General features: G+C 40.0%; 1 protein-coding gene across 1 annotated transcript; it reads left to right on the plus strand.

Annotated features, from left to right (window-relative positions):
* The first annotated feature begins 1,927 nt into the window (after positions 1-1,927).
* nudt14 (nudix (nucleoside diphosphate linked moiety X)-type motif 14) lies at positions 1,928-22,107 on the plus strand. Its single transcript, XM_070849704.1, has 5 exons — positions 1,928-2,063; positions 12,996-13,039; positions 17,713-17,777; positions 19,329-19,629; positions 21,456-22,107. Exons 1-5 carry the CDS (start codon positions 1,983-1,985, stop codon positions 21,703-21,705), a joined length of 741 nt encoding a protein of 246 aa, XP_070705805.1. The 5' UTR covers positions 1,928-1,982; the 3' UTR covers positions 21,706-22,107.
* Positions 22,108-23,092: the final 985 nt, after the last annotated feature.

Raw genomic sequence — 23,092 nt, forward strand, 5'->3', positions numbered from 1 at the left:
ACTTCAACGATTGTCAAAATAGGGCAGCACAGCGGAGCGGTGGTTAGCACTGTTGGCCCTGTGATTGGCTGGTGACCAGGTCAGGGTGTACCCCACCTCTCGCCCAAAGTCAGCTGGGATTGGCTGCAGCCCCCCCCCCCCCCCAATTCATTTTCTGTCAATCAATTTAATGATTCATCACCTAAAGGTTTCAGCTGTACTTGAATATACTGCTGGGTTATTTAATTTATAATAAAACATCACGTTTCATAAGCTGTTTGTGTGTTTTGTACACAGAAATCTTAATTTGTACTACAGCTGTTGAAATACAGGACTATAAATAAAGTACCTCAAACTCCTACTTAAGAACTCAAGTTAATGTAATTAGTTACGTTCCACCACTGTGGTTGGCATAGATCAGGTTTATATGAAGACCAAACTAAACACTGTACAGACTTGAAACTGTGGCTGGGAAGCAGTGGTTAGCACTAGCAGCAAGACAGCTGTAGGTGTAAAATCTACCTGCTCCAACCCGTCGGTGTGAGTGGGAGTGTGAGTGCTTGTTTGTCTGTATGTGGCAGTACTTTAACAGACGGCACGCCTGTCCATGGTGTGACTGAAGTACACGAATGTGACAGATACCAGAGGCCTCATATTTCTATGTGTAAATGATATTTCCACTCTCAAGACATCTTTCTTTTAATGTGCTCACAATATTCTCACGTGAATAAAAATGCAGTTTGGCACTTTTGCACTCTACATTCATGTTTGTGCCGATTCACACGCTCCAACAATGAGTAAACCAAAGAATCCCATACACTGTCCATCACGTGTGCTCAGTTTAGGAGCAATGTTTCATCAGGGAAATCATGAAAGTCTGACGATCCGAATATTGGTAATAAGTTGAGTATAAGTGATTAATACAGTGTGGGATTTTTTCTGTAAATTCTTATATTAGGGCATATAAATAAAGTGTGACTGTCACAGATCAAAAACTATTGATCCTTTGTCTCTGTGAATCCTGACTGTGGTGCGCAAAAAAATGATAGAAAGAAACACCAAGGATGCAGGAATCCCAGTAGCCCAAAAGCTTCAACCTTGCTTGTAAAAAGTTCTTATTCTGGTTTTGACTGAATGTTAGAGCAGGTTAATTAATTAATTAATTTTCTATTTTGTTTAACCTTATTTTAAATGTTATTCCTATTAATGTGCTCTGCTTTATTGTATCTTAATGTTTTGGTTGCCAAATTTTTATCAAATTAATTTATCAATTTATATATTCATACAATTTGATGTATAACACTTTGAGCTGCGTTGTATGTGTGGAAATGTGCTATAATGATACAGTTTATCACTTTTGTATATCTGGCAATGATGATTCTTCTAAACATCGCTCCCTATCATGCTTCAATTAGCATTCATATAAAAAAATAACTCCATTCCCAGTGGTGGGAGACGTATTCAGATAAGTAAAAGCCCTGCATTCAAAACCTTACTTAAGTAAAAGCAAGTGTCAGCCTCAAAATATCCTTAATGTACCAAAAGTAAAGCACTCACTATACAGGATGGCTCATATAGGCATAATTTCTGGATTTTGATAAATGATGCATATACTGTATGTAATAGCTTATGTAATATGTAAATCATTAATGGCTAAATTCAATCATTTTATATAATGCTGGCCCAGCTTGATCTACAGTGATACACCTTAATTTATTAGAGGATTTATATTTCATAATAATGATTTGATGGTGATGAATTAATTAAAAAAAAGTACAATATAAAAAGTACCATAAAAAGTAAATACACAAGTAGAATACAAGTAAATGTACTCAGTTACAGTCCACCAGTGCTCCTTCCTAATACCGGTCACATCAGTTCGCATGCCACCCTATCAGCTCAACCTCGTGTCCTGTCCCGGCTTCCGTAGACATCCCTTCGCTGTCAGTGTGCGGTGACAGACAACCATCGGCGAGCCTCCAATCCAGCACTAAGTGTAAACTATGGAAGAGATAAACAACATTGAAGTCGGTCCGTGCACAGAGTCCGACTACCTGAAACCGTTCAGGGTGCACTACAACCAGGTGAGTTGTTCCTGTCTGATAGCCGGTCATAGAGGCTGCTGGATGCTGTAGGCTAGCCCAACCCCCATTCATTTTGCAGCTAGCAGGCTAGCATAACATGAAGGCTAAACTGACCTTAAACACATATGGCGACAGCAACAATTGGGACTGCATTAACCTCAATGACAAACCCGCCGCATTCGCTATGTTTTCGGTCACTGTAGTTCCTTTTGTGTTAGACAAGAGCCCGACACAGCTAAGAGACATGTAGCTACATGCTAGTTTGCTAATGGTAGCTTTGCTGAAGAGGTTACTGGTTATAGCGTCACGTTAACGTTAGCACATGCTTTACATTAGTATAAGGAGGCGTAGATAACGTGGTTTAACAGTGTTAAGTGAGAGGGAAACATGCTTTCCGTCTGAACAGCAGGTCAGATGAGACTTGTTGATCTCAGCTGTCACTTTGACTCCAGTGTGAGAATGCAGTGTGTTTCTGTCTGTAGGTCAGAGGTCCTCACAGTGCAGGTATACACTCAGCTCACCTGCCCATGTGTGTGTGAAACATTACAGAGCCTTGACTGTTCAAATCCTTATGATACTTCAGAGATTTAAATCCCCTCTAAATGTCTGTTTTACCTGACTGCCAGCAAAGTATATGCTCATTTAACATTGCAGAGAATTATGCAAACAGCTCACGCCCAGTTGCAGTGATTTACATGAATGCCATATCAGCTAAAGGATTTAGCGAGTCTCTTTGTAATATATGATTCTTATCAAACCTGCTTATGATGACGGACTGCAACCTTTTGTTAATTTTGTTTGGCTCTCGATCGCTTTTTGCCAAGTTTTGTTTGGTCCCTCCAGCCATTACGCTGATGAAGTGTCAAGTGTAAAAAAAAAAAAAAAAAAAAAGATAATATCACAGTGTTCACTAATAATCAGAACTAGGAGTGGACAGTAAGGACCTTTATCCCATTATACTGCATTTTGTTGGGAATGACTGTGAACAAAAACCTTGCTAGGTTCCTACTTTAAACGTGAAGCATGCTGGATACTGTGCCTTCAAACCCAAGCACATTTTATCCTGTTTGATATGTTTGTTTGGATAAGATTTGCTGATCCCTTTAAGATGGTATCATTTCGGCATGTGGCTTATCCTGATACTGGCCATATAAAGCAGACTGGGTATTGGCCATGATGTGACTGATGATTGTGTTGGTCTATATATCTATATATAGATATATATATCTATATATAGAAATACACAGTTTGTATATGTAAGTTCATGCATATTTTGGCCGGCTTAATTTTTGTATGTATGCATGGACAAATTTGTGTTGTCTTATGGTATACATCGTCATACTGTATGTGCTAACTCAAAATCATTTGTGACGGGTTAACATTGAATTCTAAAAGTGACTCTGAGTGTATGCTTTTACAGAGCTGCTTGTACAGATTCAGTCGTCCTGTAGACCTACTTTGGCACATCCATACCAGCATATACTGTTGGTCTGTAAGGCTTGTGGGTGCAGGTGTAGTCTTTATCCATCCATTCATGCATTTACTCATTCATCTATCCAGGTCACGGTGGACCTGGTGCATCTTCTGTGACCGACATCTCGTTAACTGTACCTTCTATCTCAGCAGCTCAAAGCATCAACGTTCATATTTGCTGCCCCAGCGATTTGCAGGAAATGCTCAACCTTGTTAGCTACATATTGGAAGCCGAAAGGCACGAGATTGTGATCCTGAAGCATGACGCTCAATCAGAACTACTATGCTTGATTTTTGTTTTGTTTTTGTTTTTTTTAACGAAGTCCTCCCGCTAACAGAAAGGTGTGATGACTATGTGTCCTGACGGTCTCCAGCAAAGTGAGAAATGCTTCCTTACCCAAACATAGGCAGCAGTCCAGCATGACTTTATTTTTAGGTTTCAAAATATTTGCGCAGTCTCTCTGATCCTGGGTTATAGAGTTGGCTTCTGTTGTGTGAAATCTGGATAGTGAAGGTGGTGCAGAAGTATTATGGTAAAAATTACTTTGGGGATTTCGAAAATGCTCATATATCTTCATTACCTACAATGTTGATGATAAGAAGATGTGTTTTAACCCTTGTCTTGCTCATAAAGTACAGTCTATGTCTTTAGTACATGCAAGATGAGGCTATTTTGTTCATTGTATGCTCAAATACTAGACTCAAATAAAAAAATACTCAACGGCAGAGTGGAACAGACTTTTCAAATTGACTTAGGAGCGTATTTAAAGTAAGAAAATTAAAAAAGGTGCAACTGGTGTATATCTATGATTTGAAGGTGCTCTTAATTTAACCTGAAAATTCAAGTACAGCAACACTCACGATGAGAGGAGCTCAGTGAGGAGTTTTTTTTCCATTTGGGGTTCACACCTGTGACAGCAGAGGAGGATGAGGAGGGGGGGGGGTAAGCTTGTCAAGAGAATGGCGGAACGGCTAAGACAGCAGATGGACAACAAAAGAGAACGATGGTGGACTCCCTCTCAGTCCTGTCCTCCCCTTTCATCCCTGTCATCTCTCCTGTGCGGCTCGGGAGGGGCCGGTCGGGGACTTCCTACAAAGACTTTTCGGTCACGCGGAGGGAGCATCTCTTCCCCGAACCTTTTATGTTCATCGGTACATCTGCAGCTTAGCCGCTGGTCTCTCACTGAAACCTATTCACACACACAGGAAGACACTCTAAAAGTAGATAATGTCATGCGTAAGAGGCTCTCATCATTAGTGTTTGCTGGTGTTTTGTCTCCTCTCCCTCGCCTCTCTCTACAAAGCAGGTGATTGTCCCTCGTTGACTCTGGGAAACCCCTCTTATCTCTGTTGCCTCGTGCTTACGTTGAATCACGGCCTGCTACTTAGACCGGGATAATTGCCTTCCACTTATTCATAATAATGATGTGAATTATTCATCTGGAATTATTTATCTTGCGTAGCTTACAACCCCCGTGGCCCCGGCACTCCTTCAATGATTATGGGATCCATTATGATCTTAAAACACACATTTTCTCACATGAATAGTTATTAATAGGCTTGAGCCTGAATTGTGGCAGTAAAATGACTTTATTGTGTGTGAGTGTTTGTGTGTTCTGGAGGTGGAGAGAGGATTGTCTGCAGGTTTTAAACAGTTGATTTAGGGCAGACAGATAATTCAGCATGCACAGTTATTACCTGTGCACGGAAAATTGACTAAATGAGTTACTGAGGTCCTTGTTTTTACCCAGTGCACATTTTTATTTGAACATTGAACAGTGGAACACACACTGGTTCACTTTAAGTTTCCCTGCTGCCTTAAAACAACGCTGAGTTGCCTGAACTAAAGTTGAATAGTTAGTTTAAAGCTGTCACTGAACTTGAGAAAATAAGTGACTAAACTTAGAATATGTTGTTTTGTTGCACTGACAATCTGAAACATTTTAAAGGAAAAGATAAGTTCATTCCATAAAATTGCAATCATATCAAAGTGTCATTATTTAATATGGTTTTATTCATTCATGGTTTCAGGAAGATAAATCCTAATGATATAAAGATCTCCTGGCTTTTCCTCTATCGCCTCAATGAGATGTTGTGAAAATCAGTGAAATGTCTTGTCCAGACATTCATGCTCCCCTCTGGATGAATCTGAATTACACAAGTACACGTTATACCTGCCACATTGAAGGCCACTGGCTGCACAATTGAAAACATTTTTCCAAACATTTTGGCAAATGCTTTTCGCAGAGGATTGCACTGGAGGACACAGACACGTGGGTGTGCACTTTAAGAGTGTGTCCTTGAAGCTGGATTTGGCAGTCATGGAGAGGAACCACTCAGCAGGTTGTTTTAATGCGGCGGCAGATCTGTAATTTTGTCAGCACTGGTTGATTAGTGTGTGAGTACAGATGCTTTTGTCATTGTCGATTTATAAACTCTGCTGATGATTAGTTCACTGGTTGTAATGGGTGTATGGGTGCCTCGCTGACTTTGTTGAGGCTGGTTAGAAGACAGAGGTCTAAGATAAAACCAGAAGAAAAAAAAAAATGGAGTGCACATGTTGAGATTCAAAGAGTGCTATTGTATTTGAGGATGGTAGCTGATTTTTTTTCTTTCTGCTGCAGCTGCCAGCTTTATAGTATAGTGAGCACAGGAGGTGTGTGCATGTGATGGTTATTAGACTTTAAGCACCTAAAAGATCAAGACCATACATCCATCCCTACAATAGCCATTCACACAGGAGTCTGTCACTTCTGATGCCCAAAGCCAGAGGGACCACATTAATTTCAAGGTCCAGTGTAGCCTGTCCCTGCTTCCCTTCCCCTCTCTCTCTCTCTCTCTCTCTCTTTCTCTCTCTCTCCCTCCCCATGGGCTAATCTCTCTGTCGTAATCCATGTCGGCCATGATTCTTTCGTCTCCCCTGGGCCATTCAAGCTCTCCCCGCCCCCCTTCTCTCAGCAAGTGGCCCGAGTAATGAGGGGAACCCCACCATCTGTGAGCGGTGACAGGATCCTAGAGTGGGAATGTGTGTGTGTGTGCGGTTTCAGCATTCACGCTTACTGGTTTTACAGTGAGTGGTTGCTGGAACAGAAATGTGTCATCTTTTTAAGCGTTTAATAAGTGCAATCATTCATTGCCAAATGAAGTGTGATATTTTATGATTACTGTAAACAAACTAGACCATAATCAGGAGGGTCATTAGTCTTTCTCTTAGTCTCTAACTGATATTGCTGGCGCTTGTGTTTTCGGTAAATGAGGACCACATTTCATCAATCCTGGAATTTCCTGTTGGAAAAACATTGTTCTGACTTGTTTCCCCTCCAGGAGTCACTTTGGATGAGTTTCTTCTCTCCTTTACTTTTCTGAATAGAATGACCCTCTTGGGATTTTTTAGGCAGATGCTATTTGCACCCGGCTGTCAGTGGTCAATGTGTCTATTTACACTCATTTGTATATTGGAAAGAAGATAGTTTGTGTTTAATGTACACTGCTGTTATATTTGCGTTTGACTTTTTTTTTTTAACCCAAACTACGAGCTTTTCTTCTTCTTTTCAAGGTCTTTCCAAGTTATTTTGGTTTCTAAACCTAATGAAACAGCAACTGAAAATAGAAACATATAAGTTAACAAAGTTAACAAATAAAGTCATTTACTGTTGGTCTCACGGGGGATTTGAACCCCATTCTCCTTGGGGTAATTTGTGTAATTGAATCTTTCAGCCACCACACCCACATTAATTGAACAGCAGTTTATCCTTCTTTATACTGTGTGACTGGACTGGGTGTCAGTAGCTGGATAACTAGCAGGGTGCAATTAGACAATAGGCAAATAGTCAAATATATACAGTACTGAGCAAAAGTCTTGGGCAGGTGTGTCAAAAGCATACAATTTAATTGTTTATTTTTATCACTTCATTCAAAGTGAGCGAACAGAAGAAAAATCTAAATCAAATCAATATTTGGTGTGACCACCCTTTCCCTTCAGAACTGCATCAGTGGTTCCAGGTACAACTTTGGTGGATCATAGTCAAGTGTATGATGAACCAATTATATGAAGCAGGTGCTAATGATCATCAATTTTATTTGTGGGTTGAAACACAGTCATTAACTGAAACAGAAACAGCTGTCTCATCACATGAAGAGACAGAAGAATTTGAGGCAGCCTACATCCACAGAGGATCTGTGGTTTGTTCTCCAAGATGTTTGGAACAACCTACTTGCCGAGTTCCTTTGGCAGCTGTGTGCAAGTGTACCTAGAAGAATTGATGCTGTTTTGAAGGCAAAGGGCGGTCACTGATTTAGATTTTTCTTCTGTTCGCTCACTTTGCATTTTGTAAATTGATGAAAAGAAAAAAAAAAAACTGCCTAAAACTTTTGCACAGTAGTGTATATATTTTTTTCATCATCAGGTTTTAACACCTTCCACCATCTGCCATTACCAGAAATTTCCGAAAACTGTAGCTCCCGTTTACATGGGAAGGACAGCACATTAAAGCAGTCTTGCACTATGTTTATTCTAAGTTGGCAAAAAAATGTCTGCCCAACCACACTAAGCTTTTTTTCACCCCCTCAAAAAAGGAACAGAAAAAAAGAAAGAGTGGATAAACCTGAAGGTGCCATCCTCATGTCTTAGTATGAATATGAAAACCATCTAAACACTAATTTTTCAAGTCAACCGACAAAATCACTTAGAAGGTAAAATTGGCCAAAGGTGAAATTCAGCAATTAAGCCAGAGTTTCTAACCCCTGTGATGACCTGTAACTCTGCAACTTTGCGGCTCAACTTTCTCATAGTCTTACCAGTTGTTTGCTGTGCTGCAGGGATGTTCTGGCCAGCAAAGCATGTTCACTACATGTAAGGAAACTTGTTTTGTTTGGTATAAACTCCAACAAATGTCACATCATCAAGGTGCCAAAATGACGATTCCCACTAATTGTCAATCATATCGCAGTCATAATAGCTGTCAAAATAATCGCAATATTACCATTTACCATAGCGTACAGCCCTGATGTTTTGTTCGATCAACAGTCCAGAACCCAAAGATATTGGGTTTACCACGATATAAAACGGACAACAGCAGCAAATCCTTGCATTTAAGGAGCTGGAACCATCATTTTTTTTGGCGTTTCTGCTTGAAAAGTAGCTCAAACAATTATGTTGTCTTCAAAATAGTTCTGCCAATAAACTAGATTAATCAAATGATTAATCAGTAGCCTAGTAGCTACTAGCATAGACCTAACCTGGTTTCGTGGAGAGTTGGCGGGTGTTTGAACCCTGAAGCTAGCTTCTTAAAATCAGTAAAATACCTCCATTATTTATTGTTGTCAGACTATAAAAGTCTTTTTAATGAGTGGTAATTGTCAATAGGTGCTTGCCAATTTTTTGCTGATTGCTCCAACATTTCAGAACCACAAACCATATATTTGCTTTCAAAATATTGTTGCTGAGTGATGCCTTACCTTTCACAAAGCACCTTTTATTTACTGAGCATCTATTAAAACAGCCACTTAAACACACTCAACAAAAGAAAGGATTGTCCCAAAAATAATCTGCTTTACCGTTGTGCAAAAAAAACACATTCACATGGCTTCATGATTATATGTTCTTAAAGTATCATATTATCATCCTAGTCCACTTTAGCTTCAATGTAAAATATAATGCATCAGCTAAACATTGCACAGTAAGTCTGCACTAGACATCAGTTTGGCATATACTAAGAATTTGATAACTTGGATGTGTATAAATCTATGTGAATAATCTACCTTTACTCATGTAAACGCCCAACAATTTGTCTACAAAAGGTTAATTGACAGGAAAAATGCTCCATCTCATAGGTTATTTAATAAGTACTCTTAAGACAGGAGACGTGCGTCTAAGCTTCAGGCATGACAAGTGATTGATCACACTCACGCTTTCACACTAGCTCTTCTTTCGCAGAGGAAAAGTGAGCAGGGTGCGGCTGGCTTGGCCTCAAGGAGGAACGATGGCGTGTGAGACACTGGCACACTTTGACATGAGAGGTTATTACGCTGGTAGACTGTCTGCAGGGCAGGCAGAGCATCTTTCATGGCATGACTCCACAGTGAGAAGTTTCGATGATGTTCATGCTTTAAAAACTGAATGGCATCACCTCTGTCTTTTACTTCCTTAGTGTGTGTATTTCTACAGTTCTTACATGCAGTGTTGGTTTATGCCTGCGCAGCAGACACTACAGGTGAATTGAGCAAAGCTTTTAATATATATTTATCATATCACTATAAAACTTCACCAGTTGATTACTTACATTGAGATTATATTTTTACTATTACAATTCTTCTGAAATAGTATGTTTAAAAATGCCAATGAGGCATTATGTAATTAAATACGTACTAATTTGCATACATTTCCACGACAGAAACCTGAACATTGGATAAAGCCAGGTTCAAAAAGGACATTTTGGATATCTTTTTTTTTTTTTTTAATCAGCCCATAAACTAGGAAATACTGTCAAAATCCATTAAAAAAACAAAACATTTCCACCATGTTTTAGCAATATTTAATGTTATATAAATCAGTCTATGAATAATATATGAACAATCACCTCTAAAAAAAACTATCTAAGCTTATTGTAGCTGAGCATTATAAGGCATATTACAACTGTAAGTCGTGGTCATTTTAAAGATTCAAAAGCTTAAACATTTGCAAAAATTTCAAGGTGAAATGTTTATTCATCAGCATCACGGCATGTGACAGACATTTGTGCTCTAAATTATTGCTTTTGGAACACTTTTTTAAATTCAAGACACTTTTCAGCAGAGAGCAAAGAACATCTCGGAGAGAATCTTCTCAGCTCAGTACTCATTAAGGCCCTTTCGTAGACCTGACATAACAGCCGTCACAGTAGAAAAAGGTGATGCCACAGCAATGCCATAACTAAACCTACACAAACTTTAGATTAATGCTATCATTTCACACCACAACATGATGGTTAATGACGCATGAACGGCATTATGCTAGCTTGGCTTCACATAGAGGCCCTGTGGCTGTGACCGGTTGGCTCATGCACTGGTGGTTTGATCGTTCATCAAGATGTTTTTTTTTGGAGGAGGGTTTTTAAGCAAATTTTTGGGTTGTTTTGTTTCTTTACCCAAATGTTATAGTACAGTAGAAGCTGGGCTGAAAATAGTTTTTATGGATGATGCCTTTTGATTATAACATTCAGTAGAAAATGACACTGAATAAACCAATGAAGCATATGGCGTGCAGGTTAGCCTATTGACAGAAGGAGATGGTTACAGGTTTGTCTTATCAAAATTACCCGAGGTCAATACAACCCATTGAAGTAAATTCAGTATTTTAAGACATACACTAAGTGTACTTGGATTCTCACCTTTTCTTAGGCTTTTTCACGGACTAAATTTAACTTTTTGAAGTTATTGTTAATTAGCTGCATAGTTTTTAGGATCTTTATTCACAATATACTTGCCATATTTGCTCGACTGTGTTTTTGCACATCCAAAAAAAGAAAAGCAGAGTCTCAGTTGTAAGCTGTGTGTGTGAGTTTATTGTGCAATTTTAAGATTTATATCTTAAAGTTGCACATTGCAGCTCTGAGTACAGCTTTGGCACAGTGGTACATCCTAGCTCAAGTCCCATTGCCACAACAATAGCTTTATTATGTCTGATTGCATCAGTGCAATTAACTTGCCATTTCACCTCCTCCCATTTCTTGGGTGGTACTGAATCTGCACCAACACACTCACACACAAGAAGGCACATCTGTTTTAGCTGAAATGAGCGTCGTCTTGTGCCTGTGGGTGGAGAGGAGGTGTAGCCTAAATTTGAATCAAGGCCATATTTACTCCGGCACAGCATGTAATGTGGAGAGAAGAATATATTCTAAGTTTATGTTTTAGTTTAATTTTTTTAATGGTTTAATATCTGATTTGTCTGTGCCACTCAGTCCCATTGGTTAATACCAATGATGTAAATCGGGGCACAGTTATATACTTTCTTTGTGTCTTTATGGATAAATAATTTCCTAAAAAAGCTACGGACTGTAGTTTGTAGCAAATGCCCTCAAATAGGAGTAATTTGTTTAGGGTTATTTTCATCCACCAGATCATTGAACTCTGCTGTGTTATGCAGCACAGAGTTGGTTGGTTAAATATCTGTAAAGGTTTAGATGATCGACTAATCAGTAAATGTAGGTCATACTAATGAAAACTTGCACAAAGCAATGGATGTCACCCAGCAAGGCTAGATCTGCGTCCTCACGCAGTTAGCATTATGACTTTACTTTGACTGTGTTTTTTTGAGTGTTTCACTTGATTCATGTAAAATTCATATTTATTTGGAAAGCTAGTGGCTGGTACAGCTTTTTTCAATATGCATGGGTCCATGTTTTCATGAATCTCTGCAAGAGAGGTAGAGAGTGCAAAGTTAGCGTGACCTATTAGAGTCGCGTGTTTACGGGAAGTTGCAAATACCTTTCCTCGCATCACCTGGTATGAATGGAAGTAACCTCAAAATGAACCAGACCATCAGAATGTTTACCTCATTGTCCCTTAACACTTACTAAGTGACGAGCCTGCAGTCAGACAATGTGCGTGTCACTGCCCACATATTTAAGATTTCTGGTTACCAGAGTGTTTCTCTTCTGTTCCGGTCACACACCTGCCATGGCACTTTGATTGTAATTGTTCCACTGGAAATTTACCAAAGGAGTGTTGAGCAGCACATCCTGTTGATGTGGTAATGTGACCAGAGGGCACATAAATACTTAGTTACATCATTTTCTGACTGAGGATGCTTAAGAAACAATCGGCATGTTATCTATCTAAAATCATCTACAAGAGTCCGTGGAGGTCCAAAATTAAAAAATGTAAAAATATTAGAACATTAACAAAAAATGCACAACAAGTTTGGATCCACAGGATGTTCCTGACATTAAAGTTGGGTTTGCTGTGAGTTGTGTATTGAATTTACCCCACTGACCTTAGTGATATCAGCTCTACATTTGAAAGGAAAGGAAAGCACACATGTTCACACATGTTTGGCTCATTTTTGAAATATCTGTCAATAATTATAACCATTAAAGTTTGCGTCTTTTTTCACATTTTTGTTGAACTGCAGTTGATGCACTTCAACAATGAACAATGTCATGCTTTGCATCTGCAGATGTTTGTGTTGGGTGTGGGTTGTGATGTCTAACATGCTCAGGCAAGCATCTGTTGTGGTGCAGCTGATTGACTGTACAGCAATCATGTTACATTAATCAGAGGTGATGTGACATCCTGCAGTACGAGTCACACACAACAAAAGGGAGTGACAAGTTGTGGTGCACTGAAGACACACTGTCCTGTATGCACACTTCTTGTATACACCTCTGTGCCGCTCAGTTGTCAGACGACAGTGTTTGAGGACTGAACTAGTGTTGTTTTTATTGTGTTCACTCATTTATTTTGTCTTCTTCCTCTCAGAATGGAACAAAGAAATCCTGGGACTTCATGCGAACCCATGACAGGTAAAACACATTTTATTCTCTGCCCTTGCATGGAAGCAGTGCCCCTCTCCACTCAGTACACACACAAACACACACACACGCACAAAGAGATGGTACAGCTTTCTGGCGAACTGTCAAAACCATTTTTTTTTCAGAATGAGCTAACAAATAGAACCAGCTTACTCAGAAAGGGTTAGAAACATTAATTTGGAACAGGCCCCAAACAGAGTGGAATTTGGTTTGCATAGCCAAGACTTCAGCTCTGAGGACTTTCTGCCAATGAAATAGCTTTGAAATGTAAGTAAAAGCTGCATGTTCATGTCAGGAGACATTTTGCAATCTGAAGAGCTTGTAGCGTCTGAATCTGATCTAGAACTCAGGGATCAGCAAATGAGGCTACATTTGGTTATTTGAGATCCAAGGAGCTTGGTTTGTGCCAATCTTGACCCATACTATCTCTGTAACTCTAAATCTTATATCTGCTCTCAATACTTTGCTTTTTTTTTTGTCAGTTCAGCTGTTGTAGGACAAATAGAAACATTTGGTGCACTGTGTAATGCAGACCATAAATGCAATTATAAAGTAAATGTTGATGCTGTGTGTGTTTTGTGACTGAAATCCTGTAAATGAAACAAGATGTGTGACTTTTTGCTTGTTCTTATGTGTGGACTTTCATCTGTAGCCATTATTAGAACTTCTCCCTCATGGTACTTGTATACCTGCATTCTCTAGCATCTCTAAAAGATGCCCAAAAGTGGGAGGCTGGTCAAACCAAAACAGACCTTGGTTTTTTTTTAGGAACTGGCGCCCTGTTATTCCACAAGGCAACGGCTATAAATGTCTGCGCTTCACAGGGGGCACTGTAAGAGAAATACCACACACTTGTGTCAAAACCCCAGTTCCTACTCCCTGTTTTGCGCAGGGGACCATAATGCCCTGAGGTAAGTCTCAGGTCATTTAAGCCCTCTTTCCCCCACTACTGACCCCAAACAGATCTCCCTGTGAAAAATGGTACCACTGAGACAAAAGCAGTAAACCTCAAACCTGTACCTCCGAAGGAAAATACCCATGGGAACATAAAGGCCTCCAAAGGTGGAATGTCTGTTATTCCCCCTTAAGCGTGCATTGGATAGACCCAGGATTGTTTTGCATATTTGTTAAAGTGCGCATAACATTTTCCTCTCAGCAGGACACTTCTTGTCACATTTCAGATAGACTATCAAAAGATCTGTAAGACTTGTGAGTACTATACATACTGTAAAATCTCTAAAAGAATAGTCAGATAATCCTTCTGTTGTTCCTGAAATGCTTCCAAAGGTCAGTTTATTCGTAGCTGTGTCTTTGTAGGTTTTGAAACAAATTCCTTTTGAAATGGAGACTCGCCCTTACAGTAAAGTAACCTGGATTGCCACTGAGAAACCAAACTGTAGAAACCCACATTCAAGTTTGCCCTGTCAATTACAAAAGGACTACAGCGTCATTAAAAAAAAACAAGGTCTGTTTTGGTTTGACCATCCACCCACTATTGGGGTAGAGAATACAGGTATGCAAGTACCATGAGTGACAGATGCTAGTAATGGATACAGATGAAAGTGCAAACATAAAAACAAGACTGCTGTGTTGACACCATCAATTTCCCTCCATTTATCTGCTTGTGGGTCCAGTGACAACATCGTAAGCTAGCTGTTAGATTCAGCTTCAACTTCATGACTGTCCGATACAGATGGCACAACAGTCCGCCCATTGATCTGACACGACACCTTACCATCACCCTAAGATACTTTTAACTCCATTATTTGGAGCACCAAATTGCCCCCACTGGGACTGGGACCCTCAATCGTCCTAGTGTGGACTGGAGGCCTCATCCTGATGAAGCCAACCCATCCTGATGCATCGTTGGCTAAAAACCACAGATGCAATATTGTACTGTATCTGTGACACTGACCACTCTCCTTGGTCGCACCTTGAGTTGGCTCACTAACTGCCACAAATGCAGAGCCTCTAATATACCAAGAGGGACACCAAATCTATAAAAACACATGTAGACTGGATGGGCAAACTCCCATTGCTTTATTATTTTGACACCTATGTGTTAATGGGAAGGTTTCCTTATCTGTGCTTGTTTGTTACTGGAAGTGACTTTTAATGGCAGCCAGTATTTTCAGTTAGTGCCAGAAATCCAAAAGACTCTTAACAACAGAAAGATGAAGTCATTTGCATATGATGAGCTCTTGCTGTAGTCGTGCTCATGTGTCCATGTTTGCTTCCATTCCTTTCACTCGCTTTGAAGAGTTTGACTTGGAGAGTATTAATGTATCCCAGCGAGCTTATGCATGCGGAGAGTACATGCTATTTTGAGTTCCATGTTTGGGATTAATTTGGATCCATTAGTAAGCACAATAACACAATCAGTTAAATTTCCCACTGGTAGGCTCCAATTAAGCTTTCACGGATTCTCAGACAAGATTAAAGAAAAGATGGACATCTGTGCTCAATTGTGTGTTCCAGCAAAAGATGTTGTATGTTAATGAAGAATCTGCTTTATTAAAGAAAGATTCTAAAAAAAATACAGTGGTAGAATGAACAACCAAAAAAAGAAAATCCAAAAAAAACATTGTAAAACTGGGTCAAAACACTTTCATGTGTACATAACTGACATATACACCAAAGAGGGTAAATTATTAAGGAGTGCACACAAATACACCTCAATTAGCAAAAGTTTAAAGAACTAAAAGAAAAGATTGGTTGGTCGTCTCAGTGCTGGTATCTTAAGGTGGATTATATACCACAATAACGGCCTTGTGCTCATTTCTTGATACTATGAAAAGCTTTGCTTTGTAACCAGTAGTCACCTTAGTCCTGCTCCTCCATATGTCCATATAGGATGTCTGCTATCACCCAGTTTCCCCGCTGTCCAGCTAGAAGCCCCACAGAGAAAGCTTAACGTTGCATGAAAAGTCCCGAGCATCCGTGTAGCCTGCTTCTTGGTTTAACCATTAAGACATTTTTTCTTCAGCGGGAAGCTGTAGAACAGCAGTAATGGTGTGGAACATCACTACATGACCCAGACCTGCCTCAGGGGACAGCTTCCATGCCTCAGGCCTGTGTGTCCCAGTTTTGGACCCAATCTACCACATTATCGTATCCACACTTGTGCACTCTCACATCTTTCACAGCTGTAGGCTGAAGGTTTGGTAGATACCTGCTGAAGATTTTTTGGGGGGAGAAGAGGCCATTTTTAAAGTGAATTAGTGAGATCTTACTGAATTACTGACATTTGGAGTCTACTCTCCTTTGAAATTGTCAACATAAACCGTGGATGAAAACTGACACAAAAGTGTTGGCGTGATGGAGTGATAATTAAAGCTCTATTAAGTTTCCCAAGATAGAAGCAAGTGAAAAGGGGTTCTTTGTGTCAAAGTTATTAGCCAAACTGACATAAACATCCATCACAGTTTACAGACCAATTTCCTGGTACTTAGAGCTACTGAACGTGCCCTAGTTCTGCACACACACAGTTCTCCCTTTGGTTTCACCTCCAAATAAATTGGGAGACTTCAGTATGATTAGTTTGGATATAAGCTGTATGACTGTCTGAGCACTTGTGTTTCTGTGGGCCTAAACTATTAAATCATGGTTTTAGTGCCACTGTAAGTCTGAGGGCTTACGATCATCCAGGTCAGCTGACATTCTTACACTTTGTCGAAAATAGACATTGGATTCGTTCATGTTAAATCCATATCAGCCCAAGCGCCATAGCTAGAATCAAGTGGTAATACCAATGTCCCGGCTCGCTCTCACCATGGGAAAGACAGGGCAGGGCTTCCTGCTGCCTCAGACACATCCGCTTTCCCAACACAGACCCCAGGCCTCAAGTCTCCACTGGCAGCGACAGTCACACACACACAGCAGTTTCACTGGGTGCCAGTGGTGAAGCATATCACGCTGACCTCTCTTCGCATTTTATCTCCATCTCAAACTTGATGAGAGTCAATGGTTGAATCTGGAATGATGTGGTCCTCTTATTTCAGACTCGTGTTCATTTTTTCAAGGATTTTAGGTTAATTATCAGTGTTGTTTTAGTTTTGCTTCTCGTGCCAACCCATAGAGTAAATTGCAAATTGTTACTGTGCAGCATCATTGGTGAATAGGATAGTGGTGTATCTTCGGTTAGTATGAAAAACCACATGCAAGATGCTCCACGCCGCTGGAGTGTCTTGCCATTTTTTTCCAATTACAGTTGATCTCCTTTCTTGTTAGAAGTTAGTCCACATGCTTTCATACTGGTCTGTTCCAAGCCACATTTCAAGCCCAGAATATGCTGTCTGCATGTGGGTGGCCGCGAGGGTCTGTGTTATGTAAATTTCTTTATGTGCCCATGTCTATGAGTTTGCGTGGCCCCCTCCACATGTAACCTAAAGCTTGTGACCCTAGCCTACAGTACTTGCCCGCCATCCTGAAATGCAGAATGTTCCTCAGACACTAACAGTAACCACTGACTCCCACACCCTTCTTTTCAATAACTGGTGGTTTTTAAACCCTGATCCAACCACGACCACCCGCTTTTCTTGAGCCAAATCCTCCCTTATGCTGGAAGAGATACCCAACCAGTGATTCATCATGTTATCAAAGAGATTTATTATCACAAAGTTAGTGATTTTATTTAAACTTTTTTTTCCCCTCTTCTTCCTTAGTGTATCAGTGCTGATCTTCAACACCACCTCACACTGTTTTGTCCTCGTTAAACAGTTCCGTCCAGGTAAGTTTCCACATACAAAGCATGCGACTAATTGTACTGTGGAATCTAGTTCATTTATTTTTTTCTTGTCACCAAGCTGGATCTAGATTGTTATATATCCTGTAGGCACTTTCACTAAAAAAGCAGTGCTTACAAACCCTGTTTATTCTACTGGATCTTAGTAACAATGCAGACTCATAAATAGACCGCAAGAGGCCCCGTTACAAAGCAGCCTAACCTCCTTTGTTAGAAGTCACCAGGGACTGTTCCACACCGCAGTGTGCTAAATTCAAGGAAGTCTGGGCATTGATATATTTATTTCCTCTCCTCTCCCATTGCTGATGGGAATAAAACTGTTGTTTATCGGAACAAAATCAGAGTTTGTCTACAATCTAGAATGAGAATTGTGTTTAAGCAGGGAGTGTACCATATATTGGTTGGCATTGTCAGGTGTCAGACAATAAATGGTCAGAAATATGTTACAGCAAAAAAAAGAAATCAGTATATTCATTTCAGGAAATTGTTCAGCGTAGGTGGTCACAAAAAATCTAATAAAAAAGGATTATTACAGACATTTATTGGGACGCTAGCAGAGACGCTCTTTATTTCAGGCGATTTCCTGTGTAAAATATTACCGGAAACCCTGATATTGTACTGATTTTATATCTGGACAGTAATATCTGAATATTGTATTGCATTTGTGTAACATTTGAGTTTCCCAGTTGAAATAACAAGGGTTTTGTCTGCACAGGGAAACCTTCAAGAATTAACATGGGTCCTGTGGGGCTACAACTAATGACTGTTTTCATGGTTGATTAATTTGTCAATGATTTTTACATTGAATTGATTAGTCATAAAAAATGCGCATCATAATTTTCCACAGCCGTAGTTTCATCATCTTCAAATAGCTTTTTTTTTATCAGACCAAAAGTCCAATACCCAGAAATATTACACTAGATTCTGATCTTATCAATCACAGCATTCTGTCTGTCATGTCTGTATGGTGGACTGTTGCTATATGTAGATATGTAGATGTAGTTCTGATAGCGGAAGCAAGAAAATTATTTTTAAATCAGTAAAATTGATGTTCAAGTCAGTATTTTGTGTCTAATTGTTGATTTCTCTAGTACGAAGCGGTGTAATGATAACGTACAACAAGCCGGTCGTTATTGTAAAATGAACCCCAACAGTGTGATGCAGGACCGACAACAACAATGAAAAGCAAAGCGGCAAATCTGTCAGTTAAGAGTTGAAACCGGAGAGTGTTTTGCATTTTTAAATGATTAATTCTGTCACTGACTAATTGATTAATGGATCATTTGTTTCGGCACTAGTATGCAGAATAAAACACAATAAAACAGCGGTAGATTATAAAAATGGCCAAAACAGGGATCAAAGAGGACAGCTGTTAATACATCTCTGCATCTACATTAACCCTCACAATTACAGTACGAAACATACATGCCGTCGGCGGTAACCAGATACATGACAGGAAATGTAATGAGAATAATAATACTAGTAATAATACTTCCACTCAGGTATGACGGTGTTGTCTGTCTTTTCCACCACCAGCTGTGTACATGTGTGAATGGGAAAGGACCAAGACGCAGCCGCCTCAGTCTGCTGAAAAGACCGAGGAGGGGGCCGCCGAAGCTGCCGCCCCAGCCGCCGAGTCTCAGGAGGGCCAGTCGGCCTCAGAGGGGGAGAGCTCCTCTCAGTGGCCTCCGGCCTCGGCGGGGGTCACCTACGAGCTCTGCGCCGGGCTGGTGGACAAACCTAACCTCTCCCTGGAGGAGATCGCCCGGCAGGAGGTGCTGGAGGAGTGTGGCTACGATGTGCCTGCTTCTAAACTGAAGAGGATTACCTCTTACAGGTTAGCTGATTGGACTTTTAAGTGTGATTTATCTTAGGTGAAGTTTGAGAAATAATACTTAGTGAAGTATGTATAGTATGTAAAGTACTGCAAATAAACGTCCATTACCAGCACAAAGGAGTTTTAGGACACTGCCTTTCCTATTCTTCAGAATATCTGCATTAGTCACTCCCACTGGATTTCTGGTCCCTTAACAACTAATTTCCTGTTGTCCTATTTTGTATCATTTTCATTTATAATTTCTGAACCTCCTTGAGCATCTTAATGAATTTATTCGCTCAGATATAACCTACATTTCCCACTTTGTTTCTTTAACTTGCCTTATTGCTTTAGGAAGCAATAAAAAGGTCTCCAGAGTGAATTTTCACTCAAAACCTTTTAAACATCAGGAGCTCACCCTGCATTATCTACTCCTCCAATGTCGACCACTATAGTCGGGTCGTTGGCTGGTTCAACGGTTCAAACAGTAACACAAAGAAGCTCCTGAAAAATGTGACTGGTGTCGATGAGATTGACACATTTCTATAGGTTGATACTGTATAAGCCAACTGAACCAGCAGCATTGAAATCTGTATATTTTGCTGGAAAACATGAGGGAATAATGCTCCATGATCCACGACTACTGATCGATAAAATTAACCATAATAATAATTACAGCTAACAGTTATTTTCATTATTGAGTATTCTGCTATTTATTTTCTCAATCAATCGTTTGTATGATTTGTATGTAAAATAAAAAAACATGTTTGTTCAACCAACAGTTCGAAACTCCCAAATATTCTATTTACTAAAATGTAAGAGAGAGTATCACATTTGAGAACCTGAAACCAGCAAATGTTTGGCATATTTACATAAAGTAAATAGTAATAGTTGTCAATTTCTTTCTTTCGATCGACTTATTGATTAATCTACTAATTGCTGCACCTTGCGTAAGAGAGAAACCTGTTAAGATGAACTTTGCCAGGCTGAAATGAATGAATATGGATAAATCCACAACCTATGTTTCAAATCTCACACACGATCCCCGTTGACTGAATAACATCTGCTTGAGTGACCTTTTCCAATAATCTAGATTTAGCAAATCAGACCAATGTATGAGCTGGAAGTGGGCTACCCTACTCTGCCAAGATAAGTATGCAGATACTATAAAAAAATACATTTTGGGTGGAGCATTGCTCTGAATTGGACGTACAGATGAGAGGCGACAGGGTCTGAGTGTACGTAAGTGAGCTGGAAAGAAGCATCAGGGGAGCTATCTATCTTAGTCAACATATTATTAGCTCACCATAACCTGACACAGAAGTTGAAAGCTCCAGGAAAGCTACAGTCCCACATTAAACAGCAGCACCTGGACAGCTTTGACTGGCATCTCTCATAGCTGTGCTTTTGATTTGTCTTGAACACACCATCCGCCTTTGTTGGTGTTGTCTATGACCATTGTTATGTGTGGGCTGCTTCCATTAACTAGATAGGTATCATCTTAACCCCCATGACCCCTATGAGGGTGTATTTGACTGAAGCACACCGTGTGGTGACGTGCTGTGCTCGTAGCAGGCAACCCAAGGTCAGTTTGGTGTAAACGGCATAGAAAAGACCCAGAGAACATGCTGCTTATGTGTTTTATTAATTACTAACATAATATAATGTGTAACATCATCTGTAAATGCAGGACTCAGAGCAGATCTGGTACCTACACTGGACTCACTTCAGATTCACTTCTCATATTGAACCCAGCATTAAAACGATACCCAGCTCTGTTTGAGTAATAGCAAATATACAATACGTAGCAGTTTATTTTTTCTTTCTCCCATTCCCCCCCCCTACAGGTCAGGCGTAGGTGTAACGGGCGCCAAGCAGACCATGTTTTACGCCGAGGTGTCCGACGACAACTGCGTGAGCGCAGGTGGAGGTGAGCCACGGGAGGGAGAGCTGATCGAGGTGGTCAAAGTCCCGCTGCACGAGGCCATGACATTTGCCTACGACGAGCGTATACCCAAAACCATGGGCATCATTTTTAGTTTCATCTGGTTCCATAATAACATGTCTCCCAAGTACAAGATCTCCACCAATGTGTAACTAGTATTAGCCATCCCTCTTTATACCGTTTATTCCAAATTAGATCAAACACTGGCCCGGCACATCCACTCCTCCCCTCATGGCTCTTCATCCTGTATTGCCTTTTTGCTTATTGGTACATGATGAAAGGTGGGCCCCTTGTCTTGTTGCCAACAGCTCTCTTTAAGTTTCGTCCTCTTTACCTTTTAAATTTAATGTGGTCTTCATATTTCTCCTAAAAACAAATTTGCCATAGCTGGTTGTGACTGGCACTTTTGTTCTTTGTTTGTTTTCGTTTTTTTTTCATTCACTGTGCCATCTATTATAAATGGCTGCATATCACTGATTTCATTTGCCTGCCCTTGATTAAAGGAATACTCCACTGTTTTTAGTGTAGGCTCTTGAATGTTACCTGCACTCCTAAAGGCAAAAAAAATATTTACAATACACCTGACATTGGCTGAGAAAAAGCCATTTACCATTCTGCTTACGTTCAAATTTCCAACTCGCAACCGTTCATACAACTCCCAAGATTCATTGCAGGCTCTGCGTAGCTAACCAGCCATGCGTACTCGATTAGCCTCGGTTTGCTAACATTTCAGCATGCTAATATTTGCACTGGAGTTCATGCAAACACTTCTTCTTGCCAGAGGAATTTTGCATCTAATATGACAATACACAGCAAAGGCTGTGCTTTTCTACTGGTCATTACTTCAACCGTTAAAGATGTAGAGTTATGGAAAAAAACAAAACTGTGGAGTATTCCTTTAAGCCATGATCCAGTAATGCAAAAACTATGCTAGTCAATGGTGGGGCCTTGTAATGACCAAGGGGTTAGATGTGTTTTAACCACCACTTGTTCAAGCATGCCTCAATTAATTTCTCTGACCCACTGCCTTTAAGCAATACTTATCATAGTCCCCCTGGGCTAAACAGTCACTCAGTGTCACTGGAGTCAACTCTCACTCTCTTAGAAAATCTTCATAAACTCAAACTAGTGGACGTATTAGCGGGCCTTTTTCCTCAACAAGCAAAGTAGAAAATGTGAGTTAGGTATTGTTTCACTTCACAGAAAAAGCGTACACCTACCGCTGCCCTGAGGGCTTTATTTCAGTTTGAAGTGTGTCATTGTTCTCAAGCACAATCCTGCAATGGATCACCGTGCGAATAACCCAAAACCCCTTTGACATGGAGAGTTTAAATTTAGCTTTTAGAGTTTTTGAGGGGTTCTTATTTTCACTTTCTGTTACATCATTTCTTTTGAGATAATGACTGGAAATAAAGTAGAGAAGACTCCGAATAAAGGCTAAATCCTCCAGAGACTTAATCACCCGGCATGTTAGGGTTATGAACACATTAATGCAGGTCTAGGAGCGTCTTTAAAAGGACTCAAACCATGTAAAAGATT

This window comes from Pempheris klunzingeri, chromosome 18 (genome assembly GCF_042242105.1).
Source record: "Pempheris klunzingeri isolate RE-2024b chromosome 18, fPemKlu1.hap1, whole genome shotgun sequence".
Taxonomy (NCBI): domain Eukaryota; kingdom Metazoa; phylum Chordata; class Actinopteri; order Acropomatiformes; family Pempheridae; genus Pempheris; species Pempheris klunzingeri.

Bases quoted from the DNA above. Each gene is read 5' to 3' on its own strand.
- nudt14 (XM_070849704.1), top strand. From the start codon at position 1,983: ATGGAAGAGATAAACAACATTGAAGTCGGTCCGTGCACAGAGTCCGAC. The intron at 2,064-12,995 runs GTGAGTTGTTCC...TCTTCCTCTCAG, and splicing joins TCAGGGTGCACTACAACCAG to AATGGAACAAAGAAATCCTG. The intron at 13,040-17,712 runs GTAAAACACATT...CTTCTTCCTTAG, and splicing joins TTCATGCGAACCCATGACAG to TGTATCAGTGCTGATCTTCA.